This window comes from Dendrobates tinctorius, unplaced genomic scaffold (genome assembly GCF_039654945.1).
Source record: "Dendrobates tinctorius isolate UK_male_01 unplaced genomic scaffold, ASM3965494v1 ptg000022l, whole genome shotgun sequence".
Taxonomy (NCBI): Eukaryota; Metazoa; Chordata; class Amphibia; order Anura; family Dendrobatidae; genus Dendrobates; species Dendrobates tinctorius.
The window spans coordinates 41,925,057-41,944,876 of NW_027361690.1; the positions used below are offsets into that span (position 1 = coordinate 41,925,057).

At 44.9% G+C, this 19,820-nt stretch overlaps 1 protein-coding gene across 1 annotated transcript; it reads right to left on the reverse strand.

Annotated features, from left to right (window-relative positions):
* Positions 1 to 1,767: 1,767 nt before the first annotated feature.
* On the reverse strand, positions 1,768 to 18,320 carry HDDC3 (HD domain containing 3). Its single transcript, XM_073568642.1, has 4 exons — positions 17,930 to 18,320; positions 6,983 to 7,038; positions 5,714 to 5,954; positions 1,768 to 3,775 (listed from the first exon to the last, which is right to left on the reverse strand). Exons 1-4 carry the CDS (start codon positions 18,282 to 18,284, stop codon positions 3,645 to 3,647), a joined length of 783 nt encoding a protein of 260 aa, XP_073424743.1. The 5' UTR covers positions 18,285 to 18,320; the 3' UTR covers positions 1,768 to 3,644.
* Between the last annotated feature and the right edge of the window lie 1,500 nt (positions 18,321 to 19,820).

Consider the following 19,820-nt stretch of genomic DNA (forward strand, 5'->3'; position numbering starts at 1 on the left):
TCAGGCAGGCTGCACCAGCACTATAGTATGCAACACACAGGGACAAGACACCCCAATACACCAAGCCAACAAAAAGAGGCCTGGCTGCATCCTGCAATAACTGATATGATAAAAAGCGCAAAAAAATTAATGCATATGATAAATACATTAAATGAGGAATTGGTTAATATTTTGGCCAAAATAGATACAGTAAGCCCGCAAGCCAAGTCACGGCTCCTCAAATTTACGAGTCCTAACATTAATATCAAATGTACAAATGGAACAGACAACAGATGGAAATTTTTGGCAATAATCAAGACACACTTAATAAAGGAATGGTTCTGCAGGTGGGTACCACAAAGCACATCTCAGTACCAATGCTTTCTGGCTGATGTTTTGGTCACTTTTGAATGCTGGTTGTGCTTTCACACTAGTGGTAGCATGAAACGGACTCTACAACTCACACAAGTGGCTCAGGTAGTGCAGCTCATCTAGGATGGCACATCAATGCGAGCTGTGGCAAGAAGGTTTGCTGTGTCTGTCAGCGTAGTGTCCAGAGGCTGGAGGCGCTACCAGGAGACTTGGAGGGGGCCGTAGGAGGGCAACAACCCAGCAGCAGGCCCGCTACCTCCACCTTTGTGCAAGGAGGAACAGGAGGAGCACTGCCAGAGCCCTGCAAAATGACCACCAGCAGGCCACAAATGTGCATGTGCCTGCACAAACTGTTAGAAACCAACTCCATGAGGATGGTCTGAGGGCCCGACGTCCACAGATGGGGGTTGTGCTCACAGCCCAACACCGTGCAGGAATGCACGCTTGGAATTTGCCACAGAACACCAGGATTGGCAAATTCGCCACTGGAGCCTTGTGCTCTTCACAGATGAAAGCAGGTTCACGCTGAGAACATGTGACAGACGTGAAAGAGTCTGGAGACACTGTGGAGAGCGATCTGCTGCCTGCAACATCCTTCAGCATGACTGGTTTGGCAGTGGGACAGTAATGGTGTGTGGTGGCATTTCTGTGGAGGGCCGCACAGCCCTCCGTGTGCTCGCCAGAGGTAGCCTGACTGCCATTAGGTACAGAGATGAGATCCTCAGACCCCTTGCGAGACCATATGGTGGTGCGGTTGGCCCTGGGTTCCTCCTAATGCAGGAAAATGCCAGACCTCATGTGGCTGGAGTGTGTCAGCAGTTCCTGCAAGATGAAGGCATTGAAGCTATGGACTGGCCTGCCCGTTCCCCAGACCTGAATCCGATTGAGCATATCATGTCTCGCTCCATCCACCAACGTCACGTTGCACCACAGACTGTCCAGGAGTTGGCGGATGCTTTAGTCCAGGTCTGGGAACAGATCCCTCAGACCATCCGCTGCCTCATCAGAAGCATGCCCAGGCTTTGTACAGTGAGGAGGATATACAGGCACATGGAGGCCACACACAATACTGAGCATCTTTTCCTTGTCATGAGGCATTTCCACTGAAGTTGGATCAGCCTGTAATTTCATTTTAAACTTTGATTTTGAGTATACTTCCAAATCCAGACCTCCATGGGATATTAATTTTGACTTACATCGATAATTGTTATGTTTTATTGTTCTGAACACATTCCACTATGCAATGAATAAAAACTTGCAACTGGAATATTTCATTCAGAGATATCTAGGACGTGGTATTTTAGTGTTCCCTTTATTTTTTTGAGCAGTGAATGAAAGAGACACAGTCTTGTTTCTACCTCACTCTCCAGTGGTGGTCACACAATTCAGAAAAATCAAGATCACATAACAATCCAATAATTGATCCATTCTTTTTATTAATCACTGACATATATTCTTTCATATCACATTATACAAGCAGCATCATAATAATTATCAATTATTTCTAATTAAAAGTCTTTAAACTATAGGCAATCCATTGGCTCATCAAAAAACAAAAAGGTAAAGATTTATTATAATGTACAGAATTATGACATCCTCATATTAATGCATTTTATAAGTTGTGAAGATCTGGTTCACTTCTAAAAAAGTTGCGGCATTATAATAAATGTATTTTTAATGAATGTGCTGTGTGGATAAGGTGCCATGGATCAGATGTGAATTTAACTCTTTGTGCTGCAGATCTGTAACATTTAGAATATGTGCGTGCACACGCCTGATAAATTCAGGTGAACCTGCGGTTTTCCAAGCAGAAGATGCTTCAGGAAACTGGTGATTTTTTTTTTTTTCCTGAAGTGTCTTTATTGTTGTTTTTCTTTTAGATGGTTTATTGAGTGTCCTTCCAACAGTTTTGGCAGCCAGGGATCCCACCCCCCCCCCCAAGTGCTTTCAATTATAAAAACCAATTTATTTTTTTTTTCCCACTGTAGATTGTTTCACTTCATTGAATAATCAAGAAACTTCCAGTGTTTTTTGAGCTCTTTTTTTTTTTTAAGCAAAACACTCCAAAAGACGTCCGGGCATCTTTCAGCTTTCCCATTGGCTAGTATTAAAAAGTTCAGAGTGAATTCAGGGCAGAAAATGTCAGAATGGATTTTTTTTTTTTTTTTAAACTTATTTGCCTTTTTAAAAACCTGAAGTGGTCAAGACACGTCCAAAAACCAGATCATATGCACGGCAAGTCATTTTTAGTTGGAAATGTACATGTATATTCTTCTGAGCGTTTTCTGATAAGTTTGTCAATGGAGCAATCTGCCTGAAAAAGATCTCATGTGCACACACCCCGAGAACGCTGCAAATCTGAAAACCCACTGAATGACCTAAGAATAGTGTGTGGATTTTTACCGATGCGCAAGAGGAATTTTGGAAAACTCTTAGTGTTTGTACACACAACATCTTTATCAAGCAGATTAGATTCCACCTGGAATCGGTCTGAAAAGGCGTTACAAAACCGCTGCAATAGAAAATGCTCAAAATAATGAACGTATGCATTTTTATGTTGAATTATCTTGCTGCGCACACATTCAGGCATTTCAACATTTTAAATCGATTTAGGTTTCTAAAAATGTCAACCAGTTAGTGATGTCTGTTCTTTGGCTACGTAGCATGTTGTTTTTTGGGGAGTTTTGGAGCGCTGTACTCTTCAATACAAATCAATGGGCAAACGACATTGCAGTGCACCCATTCGGTCAAAGTGGCTTTACTTAAAGGGATATTTCCACATTTGAAAGTTAGCCCCTATCCCTGGAATATGGGACAACTGCCTGATCACTGGGGGTCCGGATGTTGGGACCGCCACCGATCCTGAGAATTGGGGCTCTGTGAATGGAGCGATGGATAATAATGCATTAACACTCCATTCATTCATAATGGGAGAGTCAAAACTAGGCTGGTCTTTGACATTCCTATAAGAATGGGGATAGGCGATAATGGGCAAACTTATGTGCAATGTAAAATATGTGCCCATCAGTGGATTTACGGTACCACTTAAGATATTAACACATTCAGAACAAATAGAAAAAAAGTTCTTGTGGTTGCAAAAGCAGCCAGTGTTGTAAAGTGGCATGGATTATTTTTTTTTAATAAAAAAGTATTTAAAAGTAAAATAGTTCTGACTTTAATGCCTACATACTTATTTTATACCAGTGCATTAATCCTGTTTCTCCAGGATTACATTGATCATCTATGGCACGTGGCCCTTCTCCTGTGGACATGTGAATTCTCATACAACAAATTTAACCTGAAACTCCCCTCTCTTTGAATAACTGGTCCAGGTGTTTCTCCATCGCCACATCGGTGCCTCGTAGACCACTCACAACCTGGAATGCCCACTGAAAATATTCTTGTATTCGCTTTTCTGACCAGCCTACAAAAAAAAAAAAAAAAAAGTTTAGGTTTGAGGCCAACAACAATAATAATAATAATGCTGACAAAATAATAAAACGCAAATAACATATAACTGTTTCTTTTCAGCATTAGGAGCCTCTGTTAAAGGAGTTGTCCACCTATGGAGACAACAACAAATGCAATTGTGGGATAAAAATTACTTTTGCATTTGGGCTCGTTTGACAATGTAGCACCGTTTTGGCTTTTACAGGCTTTGATTTCTCTGCAAATTCAACTTTGATGTGGTCTGCAGTCGTCATAAGGCAGGGGCTCACGGTGACTTTGGCAGCACGTCAGAGTTCACTCGGTGCCACTGCTGTACAAGTGAATGGGTCGCATTGCAACATCTACACAACCAGGACAAGCAAGTCGCAAAAAAAAAATCTAACAGTCTGATTCTTTGGCGACTTGCTTTTTGAGGTCATGTAAGTGTCACAATTGGACCCTTTCACTTGTATATTGCTGTGATATAGTGGCGACACCAAGTGACCTTCGGTTGTGTGATGGCTGTCACCAAAGTTGCGGTGTAGTCCTAGCTTAACTCAGCAAAGAGGTGCCCAGAATGAAAATAGAAAAAAGATCTAAAAACACTTCCACAACACTGACATATTTAGTTAACGCATTCTGCAGCCCACAATAGTACACTACAGAAATGTTTATGAAACACAATTTCAGAAATGTTTTCAGCCCCAAATACATGCACTTTGTCACCCCCAAGATTCCCAGCCCCGCAGTGTGAATACTTCATAACACACTGCGGGGCGGGATCTGGGGACGCAGAAACACACAGGCGTGATAGCCTGATGTCAGTTCCCGGGAAGTGCACTGCGCATGCCCGAGAACTGTTGTCACAGCGCAGGCGCCTGACAACATGTAACGGCGGCAAATACAAAAGAAGGAAGCGGTTCAGGGACGCTGTAGAGGGGGGTTGATGGACAGCTGGGAGGCGGCAACACTCCATACCTCTGTGACAGAATGCAGGTATGAGGAACGATTTATAAAAGTCTATATTTTGGCGTTAATGGGGTCAGAAACACAAGAGCCACCTTCACAGAATGCAGCCTTAGTGCTTCTGAAGGTGGCTTTTTTAGTTAAAAATGCCTGGGGGGGGGGGGTGACAGGTTCCTTTTAATCAACCCCTTCACTACCTTTCACGTTCAAGTCAAAGTTGTGTTCCTGCGAGCCCACATGTTTCTCCATCCTTTATGATTTAATCAGCCATAAACTGCCTCTAGCAGCTGCGGGTGGAGCGGTGCTCCACCCGCAGCTGTTAACCAGTTAAATCCTGCTGCCACTCACTGACAGCATAATTTAACACATGCCAGCCAGAAGCGCATCATTAATCCTGCCCATCGGCGCCCCGGTCACATCAGCTGGGGTCTGCTGATGACTATACATAGCACAAGCAATCAGATTATTGCAGCTTAGGACCCCTTGTCCTAAGGGGACAATTGAAGACAGTAAATAGGTTTTTTTGAGTGCCGCGACACTGCAATAAAAGGCAATCAAAACATCATGTCTAATCCCAAATGGTACCAGTAAAAATTTCAGCTCAGGTCACAATAAGCCAGCACATAGCTCCAGATGCCAAAAAATGAAAATGTTACAGGTCTCTCGGAAGTTGGGGACTTTAAAAGAAAAAAAAACAAAAAACAGAAAATCACCAAGCAGTGAAGGGGTTAAAATAAAGAGGACAACCCCTTTAAGATCCCACAAGGGACATCTGTTTGCAGTTTGTATGGTCATCATTTGGTAATCTCATGGTTCTTTTGTGACAGTAATGCCAGCCAAGTAACCCAAAGGCAATGATCAGTCACGATTTTACACAAAATCGCTCAATTCCTACAAAGGGTCAAACAATAAAAATAGCTAAAAACTCATTCTGCGCTCCTTGTATGGGCGAGGCGGGTCCCGGTACCTTTCGGAGTGCTGCGCTTCAGATCCCGCAGATTGTACAATTTGTCGGCTAATTTCACCAGCTTGGCCTTGTGGCTGCAGTGCGGTGCGTGCTCGATCTGCAGCTGTTTTCTTCTCATCCTTGGCAAAGTCTTGTCATCGGTCACCTCTTCCACTATCCGCCTGACCTCTAGGCCAAACTTCTCCTCAATTTCCAGGAACGTTGTGTTTGTATCTTCAACGGTGTCATGTAGAAGAGCTGCCTAGGAGGCAAAGGAGGAAAATGAGGTGTCAGGTTACTAAAGTCCATGGTGCTGCGCTACCTCACAGAATAGTCCGCGTACCCAAGTGAAGCCAACAACATGGAGGGCTTCTATGTTTCTGATCGTTTTACTTCTGAGACCACAAATCTAATACTCAGCAAAAAATGACAACGGCTGAACGCAAACAGTATAGAGAGCAGAACACGGCAGCTCTGTACACCGTTTAGTGGCTGCAGACTAGCTGCTATTCTTTTCAGTAGGAGCTGATCTTCAGCACCTGGTAGTGGCCACTACAGTTTATAAACAGCGGCTACATTCCACTATATTCACCGTTGACATCTAGATGTCAGACCCTAAAAGTCTTCGATTAATGACCTATACTGTGGACAGATCAGCATTAAAAAAAACCTTTAAGGCTACGTTCCCACGTTAGGTATTTAGTGAGTTTTTGTGACGATGAATATTTTCATTGCGCAAAAAAGCGCAGCGTTACAGTTCTCATTCCCATTGTGTTTTATTTTTTCCACACATCTCGGGAAGCAAGGCTACCAGTAGAAAACAAACTTTATTCCTTCCAGAAGCTACCGGCTTTCAGTCACAAAGTCACGCCAGGAGCTACAGTCACCACTTTGTGAACACGTCCCGGCAGTTTGACCGCTCACTCTGCACACACATGCTGTAGAGCCGGCTATCAATCAATGTTCCAAGGTGTGTTTACAACTGCCAATCACTGTGTACTTAGCGGTGACCCTAGCCGTGCCAGGACGCCTCTATGACTGAAAGCTGGCGGCTCCCAGGAGGAATAAAGGTAATTTTCTATCACTAACAGTGATTTATTTATAGTGGATGTCTATTACTTTACTGGGATAAATAGGGCAACGAGAACATGACAAAACCAGATGACAGAGGCTCTGGCGCAGGTGTGAACACAACCCTAGGTGTATACTGTAACAACAAAGTATATATTGTCACTGATGATATAAAAGGCAGACTCTACATATAAAATGAATACTGCGGCACACGTTTACCTGCAGCACGGCTACATCACCGATTCCAGCCTCATGAGACAGAATTCTGGCAACCCCTACAATATAAAAGGACACGCAGTCATACATCACTATTACACAAAATTCGAGGGATGACATTACTCGTTTACTAAGCGCAATGTTACAGTAAGATGCGCCTCAAGTGACTCCATCTTGGGTGAAATTAATTTCAATTTTTTAACTTGTGCTAAAAATTAAGTATTTTATAATCTGTGTACTTTTTCCCATAAATTAACCATTTTCCTCTCTTTCTAATCTTCCTGGTATTCTAACAAGACGACTTTTCCTCGCATTTCGTAAGCATGACATACAGATTGAATTTACCACCCGTCCTAGTTACTTTTGGGTTCTGTTTTCCTTTTCTCATTAGATAAATTAGGTTGCTTGTATTTTTTCATTGCCTTTTTGAGTGTTTTTTTTCCATGTGTTTTTGACACTGGATTTTCTTATCTTTTTGGTATGTTATGTTTTAAATAAAGCTGCTTTGCTTTTCAGACTTCCTGGTATTTGGCTTTGACAAAACCTTATTGATACAGTCATTATATGCTGTTTGAGGCTATTTGCCCACGTAGCGTTTTTCAAGCGTTTTTTTCCTGAGCAGAAACGCATGCCCTTGCCAGGGAAAACGCATGCGCTTTTTGACTCGATTGTCAAGCATTCTGACATGCGTTTTCCTATGCGTTTTTGCAATAACAGTGTATGTATGCAGCATCGCATTCAATTCCGCACAATTATTGAACATGCTGCGCTTTTTTTCTGCTAAGCGTTTCCGCAGCGGAAAAAAATGCACCATTAGCACAACATGTGCGTTTTCCATTCTATTACATTAGATGCTTTTCTTAAGCTGTTCCGAAGCAGAAACGCGCGTCTAAAAGCGCTGCGGAAACGCTTAAAAACACAATGTGGGCATACAGCCTTAGAGTGTTTCTGACTCAGAAAACACAAACCACGTGCGTTTTTTTAACAGCAGATTTTCTGTATCTAATGAAAGTCTATGGGAAAATCCACACACAAAACTCAGCGTACCCTCAAGAGAAATTGACGTGTTGATGATGTGAAACACGCACCACAGGTTGGTTGATGCGAAGTGAAAAAAAAACACTGTGGGCAGATTCTATAAATCCCATCCACTTTGCTGGAACTGTAAGGCCTGTTTCACACTTCCGTTTTTGTGTCCGCCAAACGGATCCGTTTCCGTTTTTTTGACGGAAACTGATGCAAACGGATCCGGATCCGTTTTTTTGACGGATCCGCGGTAACAACTAATGGAAGTCTATGGGACAAAAAAACGGATCCTGCAAAAAAATGGCGGATCCGTTTTTTTACGGAAACCAACGGATTTTGACGGATTTGAAAAAACGGAAGTGTGAAACAGGCCTAAGATGCTGTCTTTTTCACATCACAAAAATATGCAGCACCAAAAACTGATCGTGTGCACACAGCCTGAGGCCGGTCTCACACGTCCGTGTCTCCGGTACGGGAGGTGACAGTTTTCTCACGTACTGGAGACACTGACACACGTAGACACATTGTAATGAATCAGTCTATGCACATGACAGCGTATTTTCACGGACTGTGTGCCCGTGTGCAAAACACGCAGACAGGTCTGTTTTCACCCGGACCGCAAAAAGTGCTGCACACTGTCCTTCGTGTACACGGACAGCCGCTGGGGAAGTGGCACTACTGTAAGCGCTGTTCCCCAGCGGCAGGTGCTGAAGGCAGCTGTCATCCATTCTCCCCTGCTCTGCCAGCAAACATAGGAGAATGAATGAATGAAAAACTGACCTGCTGTGACCTCCGGAACATGGAAGAATGCAAGTGATGAGGTCACAGCAGTTCAAGCTCTGACACAGTGACCTCATCCCTTGCATTCTTCCACGGTCCGGAGGTCACAGCAGGTCAGTTTTTCATTCACTCATTCTCCTCTACTTGCGATGATCACGGCAGAGCAGGGGAGAATGGATGACAGCCAGCTTCAGCACCAGTCGCCGGGGGACAGCGGCTTACAGTAACGCTACTTCCCCAGCAGCCGTTGGTGTGGTCCTGATGCGGCACACGGTTGCCACACGTAGTACACACACGGACACTGATATCTCCTGTACTGTTTTTTCCGGTACTGGAAATATCAGGACGTGTAAAAGGGGCCTAAAAGTGTTCGTTTCTATACTTCACTCCCTGTCTCAAATGAACATCACAGGAAGCTGAGGCTGCACTCGGTTCCCTGCAGCAACTCCCCTCCTGGAACAGGTTGTCATTAGGGGGCAGCGCTGCCCTCAGCCTGGATCCATGGTGACCGCAGCACAGGCACTTCACTTGGAATTTTATAAAAAAGCAGATTACAAAAGTGATTAGGGTGTAAAGATAGATATTCAGGCTGTGTGCACACGCTGCGGATTTTGCTGCGGTTCCGCAGCGGTTTTGGCCTCTGCGGGTCCGCAGCAGTTTTTGCTGCGGTGTACAGTACCATGATTCCCTATGGGAATCAAAAACCGCAGTGCAGACGGTGCGGAATTTTCCGTGCGGATTATCTGCGGTTTTCAATCCGCAGAATGAATTGACATGTCAATTCTTTCTGCGGATTCCCCTGCGGTTTGCCATCTCCTCCATTGAGGAGATGAAAAACCGCAGGGCAAAACCGCAGAGCAATCCGCAGGTAAAACCGCAGGTATTTTGACCTGCTGTTTCACCTGCGGATTTTATAAAATCCACGCGGATGAATCCGCACCTAATCTGCAGCGTGTGCACACAGCCTTAGAGAGGGCATTTACACGTCACCTGTGTCTGCATGTGGGGTTTTTCTGCTCTCCGGCTGGTCGTAATTGACAGCTGCCAGGGAGTTCAGCACAGCCAACATACAGGGCATACACCGACCCGCTGCCTCACATCCCACAGCGTTTGTGATAATTTTAACCCCTTACCTACAATTGACGTAATATTCCGTCCATGTGACCATGGACCTAATTACCATGGACGGAATATTACGTCATCGCGATCAGCGGCGCCCACGTGGTGAGCGTCGCTGATCGCGGCCGAGTGTCAGCTAATTATCATAGCTGACACCCGGCACAATGTGTCAGGGGCGGTCACGGACCGCCCCCAACACGTTAACCCCTTGCACACCGCGATCAAACACGATCGCGGTGTACCGGGGGTTAAAGGGAAGCATCGGCAGGGAGGGGGCTCCCTCCGTGCTTCCCTGAGCCCCCCACGGCAGCGCAATGTGCAGCGCTGCTGCGGGGGGCTCCTTTCCTGCAGGTCCCCGGATCCAATATGGCGACGGGGACCTCCGGGGGCCTGCAGGAAGCTGGCTTCCTCAGTGCCTGCAAAGCGCAGGCATGAGGAAGCCTGTGCAGTGCCTGTGACAGATCGCTGATCTGTCACAGTGATCTGTGATGTGACAGATCAGCGATCTGTCACAGGACAGTGATGTCCCCCATGGGACATTGTAATAAAGTAAAAAAAAAAATTAAAAAAAGTGTAAAAATAATTTAAAAAAATCGCCAATTAAAAAAAAAAAATATTCCCCAATAAATTCATTTTTTTGAAATAAAAAAAACAAAAAACAAAAGTACACATATTTGGTATCGCCACGTCCGTAACGACCCGCCCTATAAAACTGTCCCAATAGTTAACCCCTTAAGCGAAAAAATAAAAAATAAAAAACGAAGCAAAAAATAATGATTTATTATCATACCGCCGAACAAAAAGTGCAATAACGCGCGATCAAAAAAACGCATATAAATATCCATGGTACCGCTGAAAACGTCATCTTGTCCCGCAAAAAATGAGCCACCATACAGCATCATCAGCGAAAAAATAAAAAAGTTATAGCTCGCAGAATAAAGTGATGCAAAAATAATTATTTTTTATATAAAATTGTTTTCATTGCATAAAAGCGCCAAAACATAAAAAAACGACCTAAATGAGGTATCGCTGTAACCGTACTGACCCGAAGAATAAAACCGCCTTATAAATTTTACCGCACCCGGAATGGCGTAAACGCACCACCCAAAAGAAATTCATGAAACGCTGGTTTTTGTAAATTCTGCGTCCCAAAAAACGAAATAAAAAGCGATCAAAAAATGTCACATGCCCGAACATGATACCAATAAAAGCGTCAACTCGTCCCGCAAAAAATAAGACCTCACATGACTCGGTGGGTCAAAATATGGAAAAATTATAGCTCTCAATATGTGGTGATGCAAAAACTATTTTTACAATAAAAAGCGTCTTTTAGCGTGCGACAGCTGCCAAACATAAAAACCGCCATAAATAGTAAATCAAACCCCCCGTTATCACCCCCTTAGTTAGGGAAAAATAATAAAATGAAAAAAATGTATTTATTTCCATTTTCCCATTAGGGCTAGGGTTAGGGCTAGGGCTAGAATTGGGGGTTTCCACTATTTGCGCACATCAGGGGCTCTCCAAACACAACATGGCATCTGATCTCAATTCCAGCCAATTCTGCGTTGAAAAAGTCAAATGGTGCTCCTCCCCTTCCAAGCCCTGCCATGCACCCAAACAGTGTTTTACCCCCTCATATGGGGTATCAGCCTAATCAGGACAATTTGCAAAACAACTTTTGGGGTCCCATTTCTCCTGTTGCCCTTAGGAAAATAAAAATTTGGGGGCAAAAATATCATTTTTGTGGAAAAAAAAATTATTTGTTATTTTCACGCCTGGGCGTTATAAACTTCTGTGAAGCACTTGGGGGTTCAAAGTTCTCACCACACATCTAGATAAGTTCCTTGGGGGGGTCTAGTTTCCAAAATGGGGTCATTTGTGGGGGGTTTCCACTGTTTTGGTACATCAGGGGCTTTCCAAACGCGACATGGTGTCTGATCTCAATTCCAGCCAAAAAAGTCAAATGGCGCTGCTTGCCTTCCGAGCTCTACCATGTGCCCAAATAGTCATTTACACCCACATATGGGGTATCAGTGTACTCAGGACAAATTGCACAATAACTTTTAGGGTCCTGTTACCCTTGGGAAAATAAAAATTGGGGGTGAAAAGATCATTTTGTGGAAAAAATATGATTTTTTAATTGTACCGCTGTGCATTATAAACTTCTGTGAAGCCCTTGTGGGTTCAAAGTTCTCACCACATATCTAGATAAGTTCCTTAGGGGGTCTAGTTTCAAAAATGGGGTCACTTGTGGGGGGTTTCCACTGTTTAGGTACATCAGGGGCTCTCCAAACGCGACATTGCGTCCGATCAGAATTCCAGCCAATTTTGCATTGAAAAAGTCAAACGGCGTTCCTTCCCTTCTGAGCTCTGCCATGCGCCGAAACAGTGGTTCCCCCCTACATATCAGGTATCGGCGTGCTCAGGACAAATTGCACAATAATTTTTGCAGTCCAATTTCTCCTGTTACACTTGGTAAAATAAAAAAAATTGAACCTGAAGTAATTTTTTTTGTGAAAAAAAGTTAAATGTTAATTTTTTTTAAATATTCAAAAAATTCCTGTGACGCACCTGAAGGGTTAATAAACTCCTTGAATGTGGTTTTAAGCACCTTAAGGGGTGCAGTTTTTAGAATGGTGTCATTTTTGGGTATTTTCTATCATATAGACCCCTCAAAGTGGCTTCAAATGTGATGTGGTCCGTAAAAATAAAATGGTGTTGCAAAAATGAGAGATTGCTGGTCAACTTTTAACCCTTATATCTTGCTAACAAATAAAAATTTTGATTCCAAAATTGTGCTGATGTAAAGTAAACATGTGGCAAATGTTACTTATTAACTTTTTTGTGTGCCATATCTCTGTGATTTAAGGGCATAAAAATTCAAAGTTGGAAAATTAAGTACAAAAATCCAAGATCACCTCCAATTGGAGTACAGATCAACACCAGAGCATTTCAAATGGTAAAATATAATTACTTTTATTAATACAAATATCAAAACATTAAAAGACATACAAGTTTCCAAGATCAGTGCAAAAAGAGAGGGACCTGCAACTCCCATTATATGTATTTTTCTGCTGCATGGTATAGAACCTCATAGCTAATAAGCAATCAGTTGATGTATGCTCCTGGAAAGCTATACTATAAATGTCTGCTGTTTACTCAAACATGCAGAGTATAATGACTACACAGCACAAGCTCATCGGTTCAGATAAACCAAAGTTATAAAATAACATCCATGGTATACCTATGTAAACTAGTTAGCATTAAAGCTACTGAGGCCATTACCTGAATCCTGGCAGCGTTAATAGAAGTCCCCAGGGGTGGAGGGATTTTTCTCCCAGGGGACTTCTATTAACGCTGCCAGGATTCAGGTAATGGCCTCAGTAGCTTTAATGCTAACTAGTTTACATAGGTATACCATGGATGTTATTTTATAACTTTGGTTTATCTGAACCGATGAGCTTGTGCTGTGTAGTCATTATACTCTGCATGTTTGAGTAAACAGCAGACATTTATAGTATAGCTTTCCAGGAGCATACATCAACTGATTGCTTATTAGCTATGAGGTTCTATACCATGCAGCAGAAAAATACATATAATGGGAGTTGCAGGTCCCTCTCTTTTTGCACTGATCTTGGAAACTTGTATGTCTTTTAATGTTTTGATATTTGTATTAATAAAAGTAATTATATTTTACCATTTGAAATGCTCTGGTGTTGATCTGTACTCCAATTGGAGGTGATCTTGGATTTTTGTACTTAATTTGTGGTGAGCATTACTATTGATAATTTGGCTAGGGTAGTAGTAAAAGTTGGAAAATTGCGGAATTTTCAAAATTTTCGCCAAATTTCCGTTTTTCTCATAAATAAACGCAAGTTATATGAATGAAATTTTACCACTAACATGAAGTACAATATGTCACGAGAAAACAATGTCAGAATCACCGGGATCAATGGAAGCGTTTCAGAGTTATGACCTCATAAAGGGACAGTGGTCAGAATTGTAAAAATTGGCCCGGTAGTTAACGTGCAAACCACCCTTGGTAGTGAAGGGGTTAATGATATCAGTGTGAGCCTGAGTGCCGGTACACGGCAGGACCCCAGTGCTGCGGGCACTCTCTATACAGCCTTGAGCGAATGGATGGGACTTACAAAACCTAATTGTCCATCGAACATATGGGTCTCAATTCATCAAGATGGGCGATGGTCACTCTGGTCTCGATCAGGGGGTGTGCTGGAGACAGATGCTCCTGATGAAAAGGTGAACGCTTCTTTATGAAGAGCATCTGAAAAGTGTGGCGTGCCCGGCTACAAATCTTACTTCAAGTAGAAAACGTAAGAACATAACTTTATAGTGTGCAGGCAATCCAAAAATAAGACGCCATTTCGGCCATATAGTGACCTTCATCAGTCAGCCCGATTGCAGGGTTACAGGTAATACTGACCGCTGTGGATCGGCACACTCTTCTGTTTGCCTGCACACTATAAAGTGATCTTCTACATCTACCCGAGTGTCAAGTTTTCTACAAGGTTTACATGGGATCGGATCCTACTTGGGCACCAGCCAAATCGCAGAATTCTTACTCCAGTTACAGATTAGAGTAAGATTTCTGGTATAAGGTCATGGACGAGACGAGCTGGGGTGTGTGCCTATTCCACAAAACTGATGGAAAAATGAGAAAAGTCGCAACTTTTTTTTGCGCATCGCTTCAAATCGATTTTCACCAGAATTCTGGCATTATTGCTTTGATGAATCGGGGCCACAGAGGTAATCCCCGCTAGGCCTCGCTCACACTGGCGTATAACACGGCGAGTGCTATGTGAGGATTTATCAGAGATCAGTCGGCCCAGTGTTATACTATGGGGCAGCGCAAATCAGTCACAGCGTGCTGCAAATGCCTCCGCTATTCACACAGGCTTGTATGGGTGAGCGTAAAACATCGGACTGCACTCAGATTTCATCTGACTGCAGTCCAATTACCGTTTCCACGCGAGAACATCGGATCCAGGGTTCCCATAATCAGCACCAGGACGCTCGCGACTCCGGCCTTATACCGTGCCCGTGTGTTATATGCGGAGGAGCAGAGCTGGAGTCTATGCCATGGAGCCAATGTTCTGCAGACATGTCACGTACAACTACGATCCCCCAAATATAAGTCTGATGTGGATGAGGGCCCACAGTCCCCTTCCTCCTGGACCCAAGGCTAAAGCGCAGCCATTGTATAGAATGGTTATGGCTAGAGTTGAGCGATACCATCCGATACTTCAAAGTATCGTATCGGATGGTATCGGCCGATCTTTAAAAAAAGTATCGGTATCGCCGATTCCGATACCGGAAGTCCCATTCAAGTCTATGGGACTTCCGGTATCGGAATAAGAAAAACCCTTTCCTGCCCTTGTACAGCCTCTCTGGGGTCTGTACGGGCCTTTCGGGGGGCTGTGCCGGCCTGCCAGGGGGTCTGTGCAGGCTCCGGTGGTCTGTGCCGGCCTGCCGGTGGTCTGTGCAGGCTCCGGGGGGCTGTGCCGGCCTGCCGGGGGGCTGTGCCGGCCTGCCGGGGGGCTGTGCCGGCCTGACGGTGGTCTGTGCAGGCTCCGGGGGTCTGTGCAGGCATCGTCCGATGGGACTACAAGTCCCATCGGGCGATGCCTGCTACCATGACAGTGATTGACACATTAGCCAATGATGGGACAGTAGTAGTCCCATCATCCGGCTAATGTGTTAAATGTAAAAAAAAAAAAAAAAAAATTACATGCTACATTCATACTACATACTACATACATGCTACATTCATACTACATACATGCTACATTCATACTACATGCAACATACATACTACATATATACTACATGCATGCTACATATATACTACATGCATGCTACATACATACTACATATATACTACATGCATGCTACATACATACTACATATATACTACATGCATGCTACATACATACTACATGCTACATGCATGCTACATACTACATACATGCTACATATATACTACATACATACTACATATATACTACATGCATGCTACATATATACTACATGCATGCTACATACTACATATATACTACATGCATGCTACATACATACTACATGCTACATGCATGCTACATACATGCTACATATATACTACATACATACTACATATATACTACATGCATGCTACATATATACTACATGCATGCTACATACATACTACATATATACTACATGCATGCTACATACATACTACATGCTACATGCATGCTACATACATACTACATGCTACATGCATGCTACATACATACTACATACATACTACATGCTACATACATACCACATATATACTACATACATACAATACATTCATACAATACATACATAGACATACAGTACATATAACATAGAGTAACATACTTACCAATACTTGTCACATTGTTCCCCGAAGCCATTGTCGTCTACGGAATAAATATTAACATAACAAACCACAAAAATACTCACCCACGATCCGAAGCAGTCCACGAGTGTGTCCCACGACGATCTTGGGTAGAGAACTGCAGCATCAGCTGATGCTGCCGTTCTCTACGGGCTGCAGGAATCCAATGACGGAAGGTAGGTATCCTTCCGCACTGTATTCCTCCGCCACTTAAAAAAAAAAAAAGTCCCTAGTCTCACTTTATGCCATTGCTGTGTGGGAATTTCCCACACAGCAATGGCATAAAGTGAGACTAGGGACTTTTTTTTTTTTTAAGTGGCGGAGGAATACAGTGCGGAAGGATACCTACCTTCCGTCATTGGATTCCTGCAGCCCGTAGAGAACGGCAGCATCAGCTGATGCTGCAGTTCTCTACCCAAGATCGTCGTGGGACACACTCGTGGACTGCTTCGGATCGTGGGTGAGTATTTTTGTGGTTTGTTATGTTAATATTTATTCCGGAAAGACAATGGCTTCGGGGAACAATGTGACAAGTATTGGTAAGTATGTTACTCTATGTTATATGTACTGTATGTCTATGTATGTATTGTATGAATGTATTGTATGTATGTAGTATATATGTGGTATGTATGTAGCATGTAGTATGTATGTAGTATGTATGTAGCATGCATGTAGCATGTAGTATGTATGTAGCATGCATGTAGTATATATGTAGTATGTATGTAGCATGCATGTAGTATATATGTAGCATGTATGTAGTATGTATGTGGTATGTATGTAGCATGTAGTATATATGTAGCATGCATGTAGTATGTATGTAGTATGTATGTAGTATGTATGTAGCATGCAGTATGTATGTAGTATGGATGTAGTATGTATGTAGCATGCAGTATGTATGTAGTATATATGTAGTATGTATGTAGCATGCATGTAGTATGTATGTAGTATGTATGTAGTATATATGTAGTATGTATGTAGCATGTAGTATGTATGTAGTATTTTTTTTTTTTTTTTTTTTAACATTTAACACATTAGCCGGATGATGGGACTACTACTGTCCCATCATTGGCTAATGTGTCAATCACTGTCATGGTAGCAGGCATCGCCCGATGGGACTTGTAGTCCCATCGGACGATGCTTGCACAGACCCCCGGACATCAGCACAGCCCCCCGGCAGGCCGGCACAGCCCCCCGGCAGGCCGGTACAGACCCCCACAGGGTGCACAGCCCCCCGGCAGGCCGGCACAGCCCCCCGGCAGGCCGGCAGAGACCCCGGGCAGTCCACACAGCCCCCCAGCAGGCCGGCACAGCCCCCCGGCAGGCCGGCAGAGACCCCCGGAAGGCCCGAAATGACGGCGCATCATGATGCGCACACACCGCGCATCATGATGACGTCAGGCCGTCAATCAACTGAACTTCCGATTCCGATGCCGAATTCCGATATTGAAAAAATATCGGAAGTCGGTATCGGAATTCCGATACAGCAAGTATCGGCCGATACCCGATACTTGCGGTATCGGAATGCTCAACACTAGTTATGGCCCTTTTCCATTCGTTACTCCGGCAGGTGATGACCGGCACATGGACGCTGCAGTACCGCTCACCTATGGGGTGGTTTATGTACGGCGTCTGCTCGGCATCCTTCCTCCTCTGAGCTTTGTGCTTTTCGGCAGCAAAGTTCGCCGCTTCCAGAATACCGGCAACTTCCGCCATTACCGTCCCCTCCACCCCGGCATCTACCAGCGACACTCCGGCTTCCTGGGGGCCCGTGCGCGCGCCCGCTGCAGCAACACAAAGCTTCACTTCCGGGTACCGCGAGGCTGTGTGGGGAGGGTGGGTGCGGACAGTGGGGGGACTACAACACCCAGAAGCATGCACCACGGCACGGGCAGTGATAGCAGCGCCTGCTGCGGTAATAGGGAACCTGACATCACTATATGCTTGTGTGAACGCGTCCATATATAACAGCGGCTGCAGGTGGCACTCCCGCCTATACGTCAGAGGCTGCAGGTGGCACTCCCGCCTATATATAAGAGGCTGCAGGTGGCACTCCCGCCTATATATAAGAGGCTGCAGGTGGCACTCCCGCCTATATATAAGAGGCAGCAGGTGGCACTCCCGCCTATACGTCAGAGGCTGCAGGTGGCACTCCCGCCTATACGTCAGAGGCTGCAGGTGGCACTCCCGCCTATACAGCAGAGGCTGCAGGTGGCACTCCCGCCTATATATAAGAGGCTGCAGGTGGCACTCCCGCCTATACGTCAGAGGCTGCAGGTGGCACTCCCGCCTATATATAAGAGGCTGCAGGTGGCACTCCCGCCTATACGTCAGAGGCTGCAGGTGGCACTCCCGCCTATAAAGCAGAGGCAGCAGGTGGCACTCCCGCCTATACATCAGAGGCTGCAGGTGGCACTCCCGCCTATATATAAGAGGCTGCAGGTGGCACTCCCGCCTATATATAAGAGGCTGCAGGTGGCACTCCCGCCTATACGTCAGAGGCTGCAGGTGGCACTCCCGCCTATATATAAGAGGCTGCAGGTGGCACTCCCGCCTAAACGTCAGAGGCTGCAGGTGGCACTCCCGCCTATATATAAGAGGCTGCAGGTGGCACTCCCGCCTATACGTCAGAGGCTGCAGGTGGCACTCCCGCCTATACGTCAGAGGCTGCAGGTGGCACTCCCGCCTATATATCAGAGGCTGCAGGTGGCACTCCCGCCTATACGTCAGAGGCTGCAGGTGGCACTCCCGCCTATATATAAGAGGCTGCAGGTGGCACTCCCGCCTATATATAAGTCTGCAGGTGGCACTCCCGCCTATATATAAGTCTGCAGGTGGCACTCCCGCCTATATATAAGTCTGCAGGTGGCACTCCCGCCTATATATAAGAGGCTGCAGGTGGCACTCCCGCCTATACGTCAGAGGCTGCAGGTGGCACTCCCGCCTATACGTCAGAGGCTGCAGGTGGCACTCCCGCCTATATATCAGAGGCTGCAGGTGGCACTCCCGCCTATACGTCAGAGGCTGCAGGTGGCACTCCCGCCTATATATAAGAGGCTGCAGGTGGCACTCCCGCCTATATATAAGTCTGCAGGTGGCACTCCCGCCTATATATAAGTCTGCAGGTGGCACTCCCGCCTATATATAAGTCTGCAGGTGGCACTCCCGCCTATATATAAGAGGCTGCAGGTGGCACTCCCGCCTATACGTCAGAGGCTGCAGGTGGCACTCCCGCCTATACGTCAGAGGCTGCAGGTGGCACTCCCGCCTATATATAAGAGGCTGCAGGTGGCACTCCCGCCTATACGTCAGAGGCAGCAGGTGGCACTCCCGCCTATATATAAGAGGCTGCAGGTGGCACTCCCGCCTATATATAAGAGGCTGCAGGTGGCACTCCCACCTATATATGTCTGCAGGTGGCACTCCCGCCTATATATAAGTCTGCAGGTGGCACTCCCGCCTATATATAAGTCTGCAGGTGGCACTCCCGCCTATATA